Source organism: Acanthisitta chloris, unplaced genomic scaffold (assembly GCF_000695815.1).
Source record: "Acanthisitta chloris isolate BGI_N310 unplaced genomic scaffold, ASM69581v1 scaffold3157, whole genome shotgun sequence".
In the NCBI taxonomy this organism is placed as follows: Eukaryota; Metazoa; Chordata; class Aves; order Passeriformes; family Acanthisittidae; genus Acanthisitta; species Acanthisitta chloris.
Window position 1 is genome coordinate 1 of NW_008683004.1, and position 15494 is coordinate 15494.

The window sequence follows — 15494 nt, forward strand, 5'->3', positions numbered from 1 at the left end:
GCCGGGCCGAGCCGAGCGGGGCCGAAGCCCCTGACTGGTTCCCGCCCCGCGCCGGTTGGCACCGAGCCCCGAGGCTCAAATGCCACTCACCACCACCTCGCTACCAATTTCTCCCTCTAAATCAATAAAAATAATATAAAGTTACCTAATTTCCTAACCTCTCTCCTTGTGGCACTTAGTGCCACGGTCCAGTAACCACGGTAGGGTTGGACTCGGTGATCTCTGAGGTCTCTTACAACCAGGTTGATTCTATGAGTCTGTAATTCTCATCTAAACACCACAACAGTGACAGTGTCCATACCTGTGTGCTAAAAATGAAAAAGAGGTTGTCTAGTACTTGCAAAACACTGTGGGGAAAAAAGGCAGAAGTTGAATTCTGCAGTCTGGAACTATCACACATGTCCATAAAAATACCTTTTTACATATATAAATAAATAAAATTCACCCTTCACATCCGCTGTGAATTCAGTAAAGTGGAACAAAAAGTTGTTCCAGCATTTGTCCCTTCAAGTTTTTCTTTTTCCCTTTTCTTTTAGAAGCAGGAGATAAAAACAGACACACGAAGCCAAATGAATATGAAACCAAACACAGGCCCCGTTGAACACAAGTTTGTGCAAGTGTTAGGCAGAAGTAAAACACAAGTTCTGTGTTTGTGTAACATTTATGCACTAAACAGTATTTTTTGATTCAGGGCAGCGATACTTAAATCACAAGAACTACAGGTCTATAGCTTAGATAATTGAACAACACACTTAACACAATCTAAACCCATTAACTAAAAATCAGCATTTAAAGGTAAAAAAACATTATGGTAAATACTGATGTCTCAAAAAATCCAGTTTAATTGCCTGCAACAGCAACTTTAAATACCATTTGTAAGCATAAACAAACCAGAAACATTGGCAGTTTAAATCCCTACATGCTGTTTTAAAATTAATATTGTCCTTTGCTTCCCTTCATCCTTTGTATCCCCAGCAAACACAGCAATAAATTACACACGGAAAGGGTTGGCAAAGTTTTTGTTCTAGAAAAAAAGCCAAATCAACAGCAAACACAGGAATAAATAAAACACTTTCCACACAGATACGATGAGTAATTTAACTGCATTCTTGGCCACCACCTTTACATGAACCACTAATCACACCAACTCCACCACTGCCTTTGTTGCACTGAGGCATCCAACAAAGGCACCAATGTGTGTGTAGTCTGTGAACATCAGTTCTGAAGCAACCAAGCTATTCTCTCTCCCCACAACAAAACTTTGTTGCTATCTGGAGCTAGGAAAGAACTGAACCAAACTGCTCCTGAGGCACCTACCAACTGCCAAGCTCTTGACTCCAGGGCACAGCAGAGACACACCTGCTCTGGGAGTGAGGGAGCTCAGCACTGGCAGCAGCACTCAGTGCCCTCCCAGCCTCCTGCTCCTCGGTGCCATGCACCCCACCCAATTTCCACAGCAAACCCAGGATCTTTTATCAGAGGTGCAGGGCTTGGTGAATAGGCATCCAATGGTCAGGCAGACTGGAAACCCATGCAAGTGTTACAGGAGTTGGCAGGGGCATCTGTCCCCTCATGCTGTTCCTGGAGCACCAACATTGCTGCATTTGCTTATTTTCTGTATCCATTAACCAAAAATTCTCTCAGATGAGCTTTACTGCTGTGCAGGAGCAAAGACACATTTCACATGAGCAGCTAATTATTTTTTTTCCCAAAAGTAACATCAGAATTCTTCTTCTGCATTTGGAGTATGTGAACTCTTAAATTTCTTGAGTTTTTCAATAGCAGAAGATACTGAAATCTCCCCATGAACTTTGTTGTCTCTTGTTCGCACGTTGACAGCATCGTTTGCTTTCTCCTTTTCTCCAACCACTGCAAGACATAACACAAAATATTAAACAGACCATCTATGTTACAAAATAAGAGTCTGGACAAACTTTGTGCCCAGCATTAAAACTTCCATGATATTCAGAAATGTAAGATGCTGCAATTACCTAAGATGAAGTTATACTGAGCCAGCTGTGCATTTCTAATTTTTTTGTTTAATGTGCAGCTCTGATCTAGATCCACATCTGACATAAATCCTGCTTCAAAAAATTTGGTGCAAACCTAAAAAACAAGAATATAGAGTAGTACTTATACAGTAGATTGGTTTATTCTACAACATACATTTGTACAGACTATAATTGCTTCTCTCTCCCAATAATTAATTGATGTATGTGCATAATTTTGCTGTGAATCATTGCTGAATCATTCAATGATGTTATCTCAGGAAAACTGCACACACATTTAAGAGCTTAAGAGGATTCCAGCTGGAAGACAAGGCAAGGTAAATTCCACAGCAAGGATGTACTGCTGTCCTGAGACAGCTACACTGCTGAATGGCAAAGTCTTCCCTCAGTCTGAGAAAGGATCAGGAGGAGAAGGAACAAACTCACTTGCATGAAAAGAAAAGCAGGGGAGAAGGGTAAAACCATCCATAGTCAAAAGTGATGGAGTCAAGAACATACATGGTGGGAAATGGAACAAAGTGGCTCTGGCCCTGCTTTAAGCCAAGAGTACTATAATGAACCATTAGTTAGATAAGGTTTGCCATCCAGAACATTATTCCCTTTGATAATTAGAGAAGTATGTACATAACCCAAACCACTTCAAGTTCTATATCCCTTACTCAGCCTTATACAAATTTGAGATCAGAAATTTTATATTGAAAAATTTACCTCTCCCCCCAAATATAGCTCCCAAAATAGTAGAGCATTACTTCTTTGTTGCAGGCCAAGTGCCTAAGGAGCTGTTAGAGGCAGCCCTGCTCTCACCTGCTGGGCATACTCTTCTGAAGTTGGTCCCACGGGCACGACCATGACCTGCCGTGGAGACAGCCAGAATGGCCTGGCAAGCACAAGAGAACAGGAAAAAAATGTGCATTTCACATTTCCACTCATAACCACACTCATGTTCCACAGCAATAATTTCTACACTTTACAGAAATATTTATGTTAGATAAATATTGGATAGTATTGGCTATAATATATTGGCTGTTGGGTAGTATGTTATCATCCTCTTCTCAGCTTCCCAGAAAATAGCAAACAGATTGATTCCAGTGAAATGACATGTACAGAACCTGGACTTTGTTGTAGGACTTTCCCAGCTGATTTCACCTTTTTAAACAGATTTTTTGACATAATTTTAACTTATTTATAACTTCCAGTGCCAGATGGACAGTCAGACAGATAAGTGACTGAAACTAAGAATTAGCTCTTTGTTAATACTTCAAATAGATCCATTAAGAAAAATCCTCAGAGCTTACCCAAGATGAAACAATACATCTTGCAAGTACAAAAAATATTTCACACATTAGGACTAATTTATGCCTGTATAAAGAATTGCTTGACATCTCTCTGACACCTCCCTGTACCAAAGCAGGATTTTTAAGAAAAAAGGAACAGGAACAATGCAGGACTTAGACATTCAGGTACAATTCTTATTCCTGCATTATTGTACTTGCTTCTGGCATCTCATGAAATTAAATTTCTAATCATGAACTATTAATAAAGGATATCATACAACTCAGACCACAAAATTGGACTTCTTATCTTGCCATCTTCCCTACTAATTTGGGGAAAAATCAGGGATATTATTTTTGCATTATAATATATAGGATATTAGGAAGGAGAACTGCATTTGTGCCACGTACCATTTTCCTCCATAATTTTCTGCTAGAATAGCTATCATTCTCTCCACAGATCCCAGAATAGCTCTGTGAATGATCACTGGCCTTTTCTTATCATCACCATCCTTACTGAAAAAAAAAGCAAGTGAAAATTTTTAGAACAAAATTATCTTCACCCACACACAGCTCATCCTACTAATATTTTTGATTCTAATTTTAATGGAAAGACAAAATTTAGTTAGTTATACTTAGGCAAAAATCGACTGTTTTTATCAAGAGTGTACTTCAGGTCACCTGGGCTTTTAAAGGCATACAGAACAATCATGGTGGTGTAAAATTATCATGTCCATAGCCAGTGGCATAGGCACAAACTCCTAAGTTTGAAAAGACCCAACTGACTCTGCTCCATTTCTGTGCATTTTAATATTTCATGTTCTTCCTTGTTCTCCCTTTTACTCTATGTCTTCCTTTTAACAGGATTTACAGGATTTTACCAGCCCTCACTGTTCATTACTCTGTTTACATTACTATCCTGTGATTAAAAAAAATCCTTGTTCTCCCTTTTACTCTATGTCTTCCTTTTATTTTGTTGCACAGGATTTTACCAGCCCTCACTGTTCATTACTCTGTTTACATTACTATCCTGTGATTAAAAAAATCCAGCTGCTGTTCATAAGAGTATTATCACCTACCAAAAAGCTACAACATCTGCTGTACAACAGCAGGGTCAAAAAAATAACCAAGATTCTTTTTCTGTCTTCTCCTCCAAACTCTTGGCAATATGCAAAAACAAATACAGCAAGAAATACAACCTAGAAAATGCGTATTCAGGTCAACACAGTAGTAAGATTAATTCCCTCAGTGGATAACAATCCCTCTTCCTAGCTGCAAACCATAGTGAGATTATCACTAAAAACTGTTTGCATTTGGCTTATGTTCAAAGTTAACTAATTTAGCCTGGTAAAAACAAAGAACTGCTTAGGACAAATGTCCTAGCTCCTTAAGGCACTTTTGAATTCATTTGCTATGTCATCCAAGGAGACACAATGACTGGGCTGAAAGTGAAAACTGACTCAATTCAGGTTTTTTTAACATTATATATGATCACTTGTCTTCAGAACTGGCAGACAAAACAGATAATGAGACTTCTCTCCAATCAGTTAATTTAATTGCATGTGCAATTAAAGTGAGTTATCATTACACTGAGGAAATAGCTTCAAGTTCATGACTCAGTCCTCTACTCACTGGAGATGCTTTTCCTCCTCACCAGGCTAATCATTTGTTAAGTGAGCAACACAGCATTAACAGATAATCAGAGTTGGTGGTGTTATTTCATTTCAAAGAGGAAGTTAAGTTAGCTTAACCACTCACCCAACATAAGTAAGGTTAAATCGAATGGGCAGCTGGAAGTCAAGCTGGATGGTAGCACACTGATGGTATCTACCAATTGCATCTTTGATTTTAATATCAATCTGGGAAGCAAAATAACACAGTTACTAAATACAGCTCTTCTGAAGTATGTCTCCATTCTCATCCATCCCAGTCATACTAAAATGCTGAATCACTAACCTTAGGACCATAAAATGCTCCATCTCCTGGATTCAGATTCCATTGCTGACCAAAGTCATTCAAGCTGTTTTGAAGTTGCTAAACATAAAAAATGAGAGAGTCAGTAAAAAAGGAATAGCAGGGCCTGTCATTGCTGGAGGTCAAAGCATTTGCCTTTGAAATTCAAAGGGAGTCAAAAGGCAGCACAAGCTCTACTGCTCAAGCATTTGTTCACTTATGATAAATAATCTTGAAGTAAGAGCAGTTCCTTGTGCAAATGTTGTGATTAATCAGAAAAAAAAAGAAATCTAACTAGTTCAACACAAGTGGCTAAGTAAGAATCTGAAAGCTCACATTTTATATAGAAACTTCAGAGTTAATGTGGTGTTTTTCAAGAAGCATTTCCACTAAGGACAGTATTCAGCACCTGCTTTAAGCAATTTTACTATTCAACATGAAAGAACCCAGTTAAATATCTACCTTTGCCAATTAAGGGGTTTGTTTTTTGTTTATTTTTAAATGAATTACCTTTTCTGCATGATCCCAGATCTCCAACTCTCCGAGATAATTTTCTGGTCTTGTAGAAAGGTGTAGTTGAAAGGTAAAACCAAAGACAGCATACACTGACTTCAAGAAATCAAGACAGCCCTTTATTTCTTCTTCAATCTTAAACATAAAAGAAAATGTATTAGTTAAAATTTACTTCCATAAAAATGTAATTGAATCTACTGAATTCCTCATAACCAGAATATAAGAGTCCATTACATAAAATCACATGAAAATTACATCCTACATACCCAAATCTAGATAATGGGTGAAGAGAGAACTGAGGTGTTGTGGCTTCAAAGCTTGCAAAGAAAAGTAATGTTTTTGTTGAGCCTGAGCTTCTGCAGCCAAATGGCACCCATCAGTATGGACAAGAGGACATTAATTTCTACACATAGCTACACTAAAATCTCTGACATTACTGACAAAATAAAGTATTTATTCAGCATCACTACAGAAAACAATATGTGGTTAACAGCTTTTTTCTTTGCAAATGACATTACTGACAAAGTATTTATTCAGCATCACTACGGAAAACAAAATGTGGTTAACAGCTTTTTTCTTTGCAAGGGGAGATGGAAGATGCTTAAGATCTTACATTTTTGGGATTTAGTTGCCCAATATGTCTTTCTAAAGAAAGATTCTACACAGAAAATCTTACTACATAATTCACAATAATATCCTTCAAAGAACATTGTTTCCTTCTTTTGATTTTGTAACTTCAAAGAGAAAAATAAGTAACATGAGGTATGACATTGCTGTTTGAGAAACTTGTAACAAAGAAGCCAAGTTCAACAGACTAAGGACTTCAGCAACATTGTAGAGGTTAAGAAATGTGGAATATCAGATAACTAAAAAGGAAGCACCTAAACCTACCAAAAATCCCTCTGTAAGTAGCATTATGCTACACAGCAACACAGTGGAAGAAGCTAGAGTTGTAACACTTAGGGGATTTTTTTTCTTGTTTACTGCTAGTGTGCACTGGGAGAGAAAAGGGTTCTTTGTTCTGCTTGACTGAAGGTGTGGGAAGTGGTTTTGTTTTTTTTAATTTTTTTCCCCTCTATTACCTGTTCGATTGTGCAGAAGATGTGAGCATCATCTTGCTGGAAGCGCCTCACACGTGTAAGGCCACTGAGTGTCCCAGAGAGTTCATTTCGGTGAAGAACCCCAAAATCTGCAAGTCTAAGAGGCATTTCCCTCCAGGATCGTGGACGATGGGCAAACATCAAGCTGGAAGGAACATGAGAAAACCTTCCTTTTATCCTTCTTACAGGATATTTAGGACAACACAGAAATAAGCAAAGATCAGTACAAACAAAAATCACATTTTTAAGCATATATTCCTTCGGGTTGTCTGCATCCTAAAAGACAGGCAAACAGCAAGAGTGCACCACTCAGAATGTGCTGGGAAGACCACCTAGGAAAAAAAAAACCTGCAAGAGTAAAGCATGAGTGATTAATCTGCACCTTCTTGGTACACCACATCTGATGCCTATCTCTGTCCAACATAATTTGTATTTACCAGTGGCAGATACTAGTATAAGCATGCACAGACCTAGCTGACAGTGCAGACTTACTGAAAGATCCTCCCAGCAGACCCACAAAGGCCTACTTTGGGACACTGTCAGAGAAACTCTCTGGACTCAGTGAGTTAGTAGTCTATTGTAAACATACATGAAAACATGTATTAATACTCCACTTACTTCCCCTCAGCCCCACAAAGGATAAACGAAGTAAAATAAGAAGTTTTTAAGCTCAGTACAAACCAATGTCCTGGACAATTCATGGGTTTAAGGGCAAAAGTTTCCTTCTCAACCTCAAAAGAGAACATATTTTCACTGTAGTGCTGCCAGTGTCCTGAGGTTTCCCAGAGTTTACTGTTGAAGATGTTTGGAGACACAACTTCAGTAAAGTTACGCCGGTGATATTCCCCCTATAGAACAAATACAACATTTAAAAGGTGATAAAGCTTTTCCTTGTCAAAATCATGATGGTAATTTACAGGGAGACTAAAGGACATGGAAGCTTTGCTTTGGAAAAGCACAGCTTTGCTCTGGCCTGTTTTCTAAAAGGTTAGATGTGCATGCTCATAATGAAACACACACACAGAGATGGATAGCTCAGTGCTGGGAATGGCCTATCATTTAAGATCAACAACTGATACTAAACTTGTCAGGAGTTACATCAGTATGTACTCACTCGTATGAAGTCCACAAGTGTGTTATAAAGAAAGGCACCTCTGGGGAGGAAAAAGCAGCTTCCAGGACTCAAATCATGGAAGAAGAAGAGTTCTTGCTCCTAAGTAAATTAAAACCAGAATGCTCTAATAACACTTCAGGCAGAATTGCAGAACATGACTATTTCACACACATTGAGACACTGTTCACAGAGATGAAATACTACAGCAATAAGATGATTCCCATAAATCTGTGAGTTCTCAGCAACACCAGTTCTTACTCTTAGACATGTCTAATAACACTGAATTCCATCTGACTCTTTGACTATGTAGGTACATGTTTTCCCAAAATCCTTAAGCAATCCTACCTCTTGTAACCAAAGCAATTGAGCCTATACCTATCACATGTGAGGGCTGATGGCTGGAGCTTGTGAGCCACTCACTGTTGATCAGACTTCTCTTGCAAAAAAAAAGAAGCTAAGCAGTGTGGCTCTGATAACATCTTCAGAACACTTTGCCCTCTTCACTAAGGGACTAAACCCATTAACTTCTTCCCAACATGAGTTTAACATTCGTATGCAAGTGACAAGTTGAGTCGGTAGAATTCAAATTTCAAAATGTAACTGACACCAAGAAGCACATGCAAGTGGCTGCCAGTCAAATGGCAAAAAATGGAAAACAAAACCCAAACCAAGCCTAAAATCCAAAGAGAATGAATTCTATCATAGGAGCAGGAAAGAGAACGAGACAATGGAATCGTGTACCTTTCCAATTTTCCTATGATCTCGGTTTCTGGCTTCTTCCTGGATTTTTTCCCATTCCTTCATCATTTTGTTATCAGGAAAGGATATTCCATATATTCTTTGCAGAGTCTCCATGTCAGACTTTCCTTCCCAATATGTAGAGGAACTCTGATGTACAAACCCCAAGCTTTAAGTCAATATTGCATAACACCAGGAAAAGGAGGGATAAACACTAACACATTCAAACCCTATTTTTTTCCCTGTGAAAAGAAATCTCTGCAGTCCTCCAACATTTGTTTGTAACACCAGGATGCTTGCAGTGCCTTTTAGTCAGCATACTAATACAGAAGACAAACAAAAGTGACTGGTCTAAGACATTTTTATTCTACTTATGTACCTTGTTTTAACTCACAGCATGGCATGTTTTATTACCTCATATTATAGCTTCTAAAAAAGCAGCACTTGTTTACATTAAAGACATAATGCAGTAGGAAAACAATCAAGACAAACAAATCTAACCTTCACAGTTAAATCCTAGCTATTTTGACAATCTAACACTTAATCCCTCTAACTCAGAGTTGAAGCAGCAACTATTATAAATGTTCCAATGAGGTCAGTCTAATAAGGTTACCAAAATTAGCATCTGCAAGTAACTTAAACTACACCATAACCAATGCAAACACTTGTCTCTGGCTTTCCTGTGAACAATAGCATTTTTAAACAGCAGCACACACATCTGCCATGGTCCACTTGACCTCCTGTACCTGAAAGATACCATTTGATATGGTCAAAATACTATTTTCTGACCCAAGTAATAGCCTGGATGTTCACTTATTGCAGAGCAGTGTGCACACACACACCCTGCACCCAGATGTGACAGCTAGTACAGATTCAAACCAGGTGACTTGTCCTACCACATGCAGTGCTGGTTGGAGATACCAGCACAGTACTGTCACATGAGCTCAGGCACTGCACTTCTCTACTGTGCATGGCAGAATTGGTCCCACAGCTAATCTAGTCACTACCAGCCAGAGTATTTTGGCAGTGCTCTTCATCTAAGCAAGAACGTTACTGCACTAACACTCTGGTACCAAAAGATGCTGTTAACTTCCACTGCTGTACTATTGTGGTGGTTTAGGATCAGTAAATGCTGGAAGCAGATGAATGATGACAGTCTGTAGTTCTACTTATACAATGGCAGCTGAGAAAGAAATGAAGGACTGTTTTCAGAGTAAGCAAAGAAAACAATACAAAGGACACTAGCATAATCACTTCAGGAGAAATAAACACATTAATTAATCGACTGGCACATAGTTTAAGTTTCAATACACAGTTAATTTAAACTTACCTTCACTATTTTAAGGGCCTTAATTTTTCCAGTGTGTCTCACATGTGGACCCCTGCAGAGATCAATCAGTGGACCACATCTGTATGTGGAAAAAAATAAAAGTGTTTATTTCCAAACACCCCAACATTGTTCAGTAGAGTCACTAATGGCACCAGTTAATACTTGACACATTCAAACACACTAGTAAATACACAACATACAGCAAAATCAGAGCACCTTAAATATAATTGTGCCTTCTACCTGAAGCACAATATTCACTCAATAAATCCTCAGCATACTTCATCCATTAGCAACAGCATCATTAACACATTTGCCAATTCATATAGTTCCATACGTGAACTTTGTTAATAGTTGGCCAGGAAATTTCAAACTATGCACATCAAACATTTTCCAACCAAGTAGATTTATTATTGGCAAGTGAATGAGCAGGTTCCTCACCCCACACTGAGTTAAGAGTTAGCTCTACCCATTATGCAGCAATTCAGTGTCATGGGTGATAATCAGAGGGAACAAGTGAAAAGTGCATTTGCCATTTATACTCCACAAATTAAGACCTAATCTGTCCCAGCAGAGAAAGTAAAGATCTCACTTTAGTCACAGTACTAATTGCAAACTTAAGTCTCAATCACACAAGAATTCAGAAGTCAGAATTAAAAAACCCCACCAATTTATTCTCCTCTCAGTTTAAATCAACTATAAAAATACTTCACAAAACTTCCTAACTATATTTCTTTACCTGTATATTGTAGTAGTTGGTGTCTTCACCTTCTCATTAAGGATACGACACTTAAACTTGTTATACTGTGTGGGGAAACAGGAAATGTCAGAAACATCAATAAAATGGATTGTAAAATTGTATTTTAAATTCTGTATTAATAATGGAAGTGCACAAATGAAAGACAGTCCGAAATAAAGATCACACATATGTATGCACAAGTTCAACATCCTTGCAGAGGAGTTATAAGAGGAGAAAAAGACAAAACCATCTTAATTCCCTGGGGGTATGTTGAGGACATTACCATCCAAACACCTCAGAGCACCTGTGAGAGGCAATTACACAGCACACAGACTGATAATATTCCCTGTATAAAACAGGGGACCATAGGACAGTCTTTTCTGACCTGTCTGTGCAATAAATACAGGCTCTAGTACACTTATTTACCATCTCATTGGGCTTGAGGTGGTTTTGTGTAATACAAACTTGTTTCTATTAGTGACTGAAAATATCCTGAACACTTGTGAGTGACACGAAGAGGGGGAAAGGATGATACTATTTTTTTTTGTTTCACTGCTGTTCTGATGAGTCAGTCACATGCAGCATTTTATAAAAGTAACATTTTCAAAAATCATTGTACCACAAGAAAAGCTACTCAGAAGATTTACCTTAAACATGTCTAACAGGATCTCCTTTTTAACTTCCAGCCTTTCAAAGGGCTGTTTCTCTTTTATGATATTTTTGCAGTGGTTCTCTAGTAGTGGGAATTCAGTACTGGACACACCTCTAAACAAAAAGATACAGGCAAAAGAAATTTCATTATTTGATATTCCCATTTTTAAGTGACCACTTTCTAGTAGTCCAATTTGAAAAACATGCAATGTGCTGTGATTTGTCACGTACTTTCTTAGTTTCTGACAATCAGCTGTATGTATTATCAGACATTCAGCTCAGAAACACAAATAATACCACCCTGAACAAACCCACTGCAATTATTCCTAGAACCTCCTCTGACATCATTGAATGTCTGGAAGACCTACTGCTCAAAGTGCATATGATTTAATAAAAAAAAAAAGGAAATAAGGCTCAACCCAGCTGCAAGAGCTACTTTATCAGCTGATGCAGATTCAGTGTTCTCCCTGACTACAGAAAGATAAACAAGGAAAAAACAGAATTGTGAAGCTGTGCACAAGGATTACAGAAGCAGTAAACACCTCTATGAGTGACATGCAAACATGTCATTTCCACAAGTGGCTATGGCACTTGAAAACCCATGAAAAACATGACCCCTTCAAGGGAACCATCTCCTTTGTCTCCCAGCAACTTCAGAAAGTTTTCCCCAAATTTTTTCCACAGCTGCAAGTCTCACAGAGCAGGTGTCTGAACATGACCCCTGAATTTAAATATACACATACACTCAGTTTTTGTGCATTCACAGAAGCCTGTCAGCTTTAAATCATATTAGAGACACAATTTTACTTTTCAAATGCAGAGACACAACTGAACAAAATAATTATGGTACTGAGCTTCAGTCTAGAGTATTAAAGTTCTAAGACACTGAAGTTTTACCTGTCTTCGATATACATGTCATAATAAAATCCATTCTCAATTGGTGGTCCATAGCATAAGCAGCCCCCAAAACATCCTTCCATGGCCTCTCCAAGAATGTGAGCACTTGAATGCCAATAAACCTGCAAATAAAAGTCAGGTCAGTCAGTACTTTTATTAATAGGTCTGAAAACTACATTACCTGAAATGTCAGAAGAGAGGAGTCAACAACCCAGATCCATACCAGTCTGATGTTCTAAGTTACTATTAATTTGGACAACTTCAGAGCCACTGCTACAAAATAAAGCCTTAACAGGCTCCTGAATCGCCTCACACAAGCTTAACTACCTCATTAATTCTTTGATAAAACTGAAGTCTAATTCTAGTGCATCAAAACAAACATAGGCTTCAGAATGAACCCCATAAAAATCATCTTGGGTGAGTCACTAAGCATATTCATAGGTTAATGGACTAAGACAGGCCTTACTTTAGGTTCTAATAAACAGTGCCAGTACAAGGAGGTGTAGATTTTACTTATGACTCAAATCTAATATTGGTCAATCCTTAGAAAATGGTGAGACAGCCTTACTCTGCTTTCACTGTCTGATCTTCAAAGGCACTGAAGCAAACTATAGAACTTATCTTAGAGGACATGAAACCATTTCTAGTTAGCATAAAAATCAGGACATTCTGTACCATCTCATTTGAGAAATAACCTGTTGATGTAAAAGAGAAGGATGAAAAGAACACTATGATTTTATTCACTCTCAGGTTGTAGGCACTTAGTATCTAATCTTCTTTGCTGAATCACAAAAAATGCACTACTTGAATAGTTTTGTGGCATTTTTTTAATTCAAGATTTTAAAAGCCCTAATGCTGCAATCAGTTTTATGTCGTTAGTTCCTTTAATCAAGCAGACACCAGAGAGTGTTTACTCACAGCTTTTGCTTCTTCATTGTCAAAGGTGAGCAGCTCTAGACTACAATCTCCCTCCAGTGGACGATCCAGGTCCCACAGCTCCCCATTCACCTTGGCTATGACTGCATTGGAAGCCAACACCTGACTAAAACAACAACAAAAGATGACAAGAGACCAGAATATTTAGGTTCAGATTGCTAAACCCTCAGAACACACACACATCTTATAGGCCCTGAAGACCTTAAATTTTTGTTTCTGTGGTGTTCTTCAACATTTTTCTACTCTTAAGGTATAGAAGCTTAAGGTCCCGAGAAGTTTCATTCAGCAGTTTTCAGTGCTAGGGATCTGGAGAAAAGACTGTTTCTTACAACAGTTTCTACTGTATATGGTAACTCAAAACACTTTAAATGTCTCTATTATTTCTTAGCAGTCTCACTGATGTATTTTTTAATTGGAAGCAAATATTATGATCCCAGCACAGAACCTCAAGCATCACTCAGCACAGTAAATTCAAGCTGTCTCTTCTGCTGAGGTTTTGACGTTTTCCAAATAAACCAATTTAAGAGAGTCACCAGTCCCTGACCAGGACATATATTTTAGGCAACAATGTAAGAGACAAATAATAGTAACAGTTTTATCATCACAAAAGTACAACTCCTCAAATCTGCAGGTTACCTAATTCCTACAGCTAATTGATATGGTGTGGTTTTCCAAGACTCCCCTTCAGTCATCTTTCCATCTGCCAGAGTAATTTTGATGGATTTGCTCTGGTTGGCTGCTCTGTAAGCTAGCAAAGTATCATGTTCTTTTTTCAGTGCTTCATAAAGCTTCAGTCTGTCTTCTATGAATCTTGGCTCACACTGTAGCTGTAACAAATAAACCAGATCACATTTGTGAGAAAAACAGAATAAAAGGATACACAGTGTTGACACATCTCCAGAGGTCCCAACTGAGACCAGATTTCACTGTACTAGAACTTACACTAAGATGCAGTAAAGCATTTGTAACTTACTATGCACAGAACAGTCCCATTCATACTATTTTATAGTGGCTTTCCAATTTTCCATGCACTTTCATCAAGCTGGGCCTAAACAGCTTTCAGTCTGACCTCAGCAAGCAGCCTATATTCCTGCCCCAGCACTGGTATTTGGCAAACATCCTAGAGAAACTGGGATCACTCCAACAAGGCCTCGTTTCTGCCAGTCCATTCAAAGCATCACATTCAAATAAGATAGTTCACAAGAAGTTCCTCTGAGTTTAGCATAAGGAGAGTTATCAAGCTCTACTGTCCTACAGCTGCTAATGTCCTTTCAGCCTTCACATATTGTGTTTAACAGGTCATGAACCATCACTCTGTTCAGGCACCACAGAACTGTGACTTCTGTTTCCCAATAACCCAAATTCTTTTGTTACATGCAAAGTAGAGATCTAAGAATGTGTACATGACCCCACTAATGCAAGATAAAGCTCTTAGATAATGATTATTTTTTCTATATGCATGCTGCAGCAAGCCTTCTTCCCAAAAGCTGGCATTTCTAAGTAGTTCAGATTTCAGCACCTTTTCTGAACTTGGCCAAACAACACTCCTTCTTCTATCAGTACCTGGTATAAAACAACCACTTACATCATTATGATGTTGGTTCACAGCTTCATTTTCCTTTCCCCTTTCCTCTTTATTTTGATTAACTGCATCAGCTGGACTAGTACTGGAGACTTTCTGAAAGCAGTGATAATAAAAAGTGTAAACACTACTGTGCCTTTAAGACTTTTCCCAGCAAGCATTGAAACAAACCAGATCAGCATAATATTGGGCTAAAAAGGCAACTACAGGGGAGTAAAATATATCCTTAGTGCAAAGACTTCTCAGGATGCATGTAAGCTGCATCCTTCTGATGTTCTGCACACACAGCAAAGCTGCTCAGCAGGCAAAACCTTCTCAGCACCATTCCCCCGATTTCATTAGTATAGTTATCAACAGGAATATCTCCCGAGCGAGGCCGTGGGAGATCAAAGCAGTGCAGCAGTAACATCTTTCCCTGGGGTGAGACGTGGCACAGGTTGCCCAGAGCAGCTGTGGCTGCTCCAGCCTGGGAGTGTTGCAGGCCAGGCTGGACGGGGCTTGGAGCAGCCTGGGCTAGAGAAAGGTGTCCCTGCCTTGGCTGGGGTGGGATGGAGGAGCTTTAAGGCGCTTCCAACCCAAACCATTCTGTGATTCCATGACACACGTGGCCTTCGCGCAGAGGCGCCGAGTCCCGCCCGGCGCTGCGGGACAGAGCCGCGCGGTC

At 38.8% G+C, this 15494-nt stretch overlaps 1 protein-coding gene across 1 annotated transcript; it reads right to left on the reverse strand.

Moving 5' to 3' along the window:
• Positions 1-1720: 1720 nt before the first annotated feature.
• LOC103806059 (probable threonine--tRNA ligase 2, cytoplasmic) lies at positions 1721-14926 on the reverse strand (the record flags this gene model as incomplete). The annotated part of the gene is made up of 18 exons (XM_009078730.1): positions 1721-1869; positions 1992-2106; positions 2814-2886; positions 3692-3796; positions 5039-5139; positions 5237-5314; positions 5744-5881; positions 6829-6991; positions 7528-7694; positions 7961-8059; positions 8702-8848; positions 10029-10107; positions 10765-10829; positions 11412-11529; positions 12313-12434; positions 13231-13354; positions 13885-14075; positions 14834-14926. Coding segments are annotated over 18 exons (2127 nt in total), but the record flags the coding sequence as incomplete, so codon positions are not given.
• Positions 14927-15494: the final 568 nt, after the last annotated feature.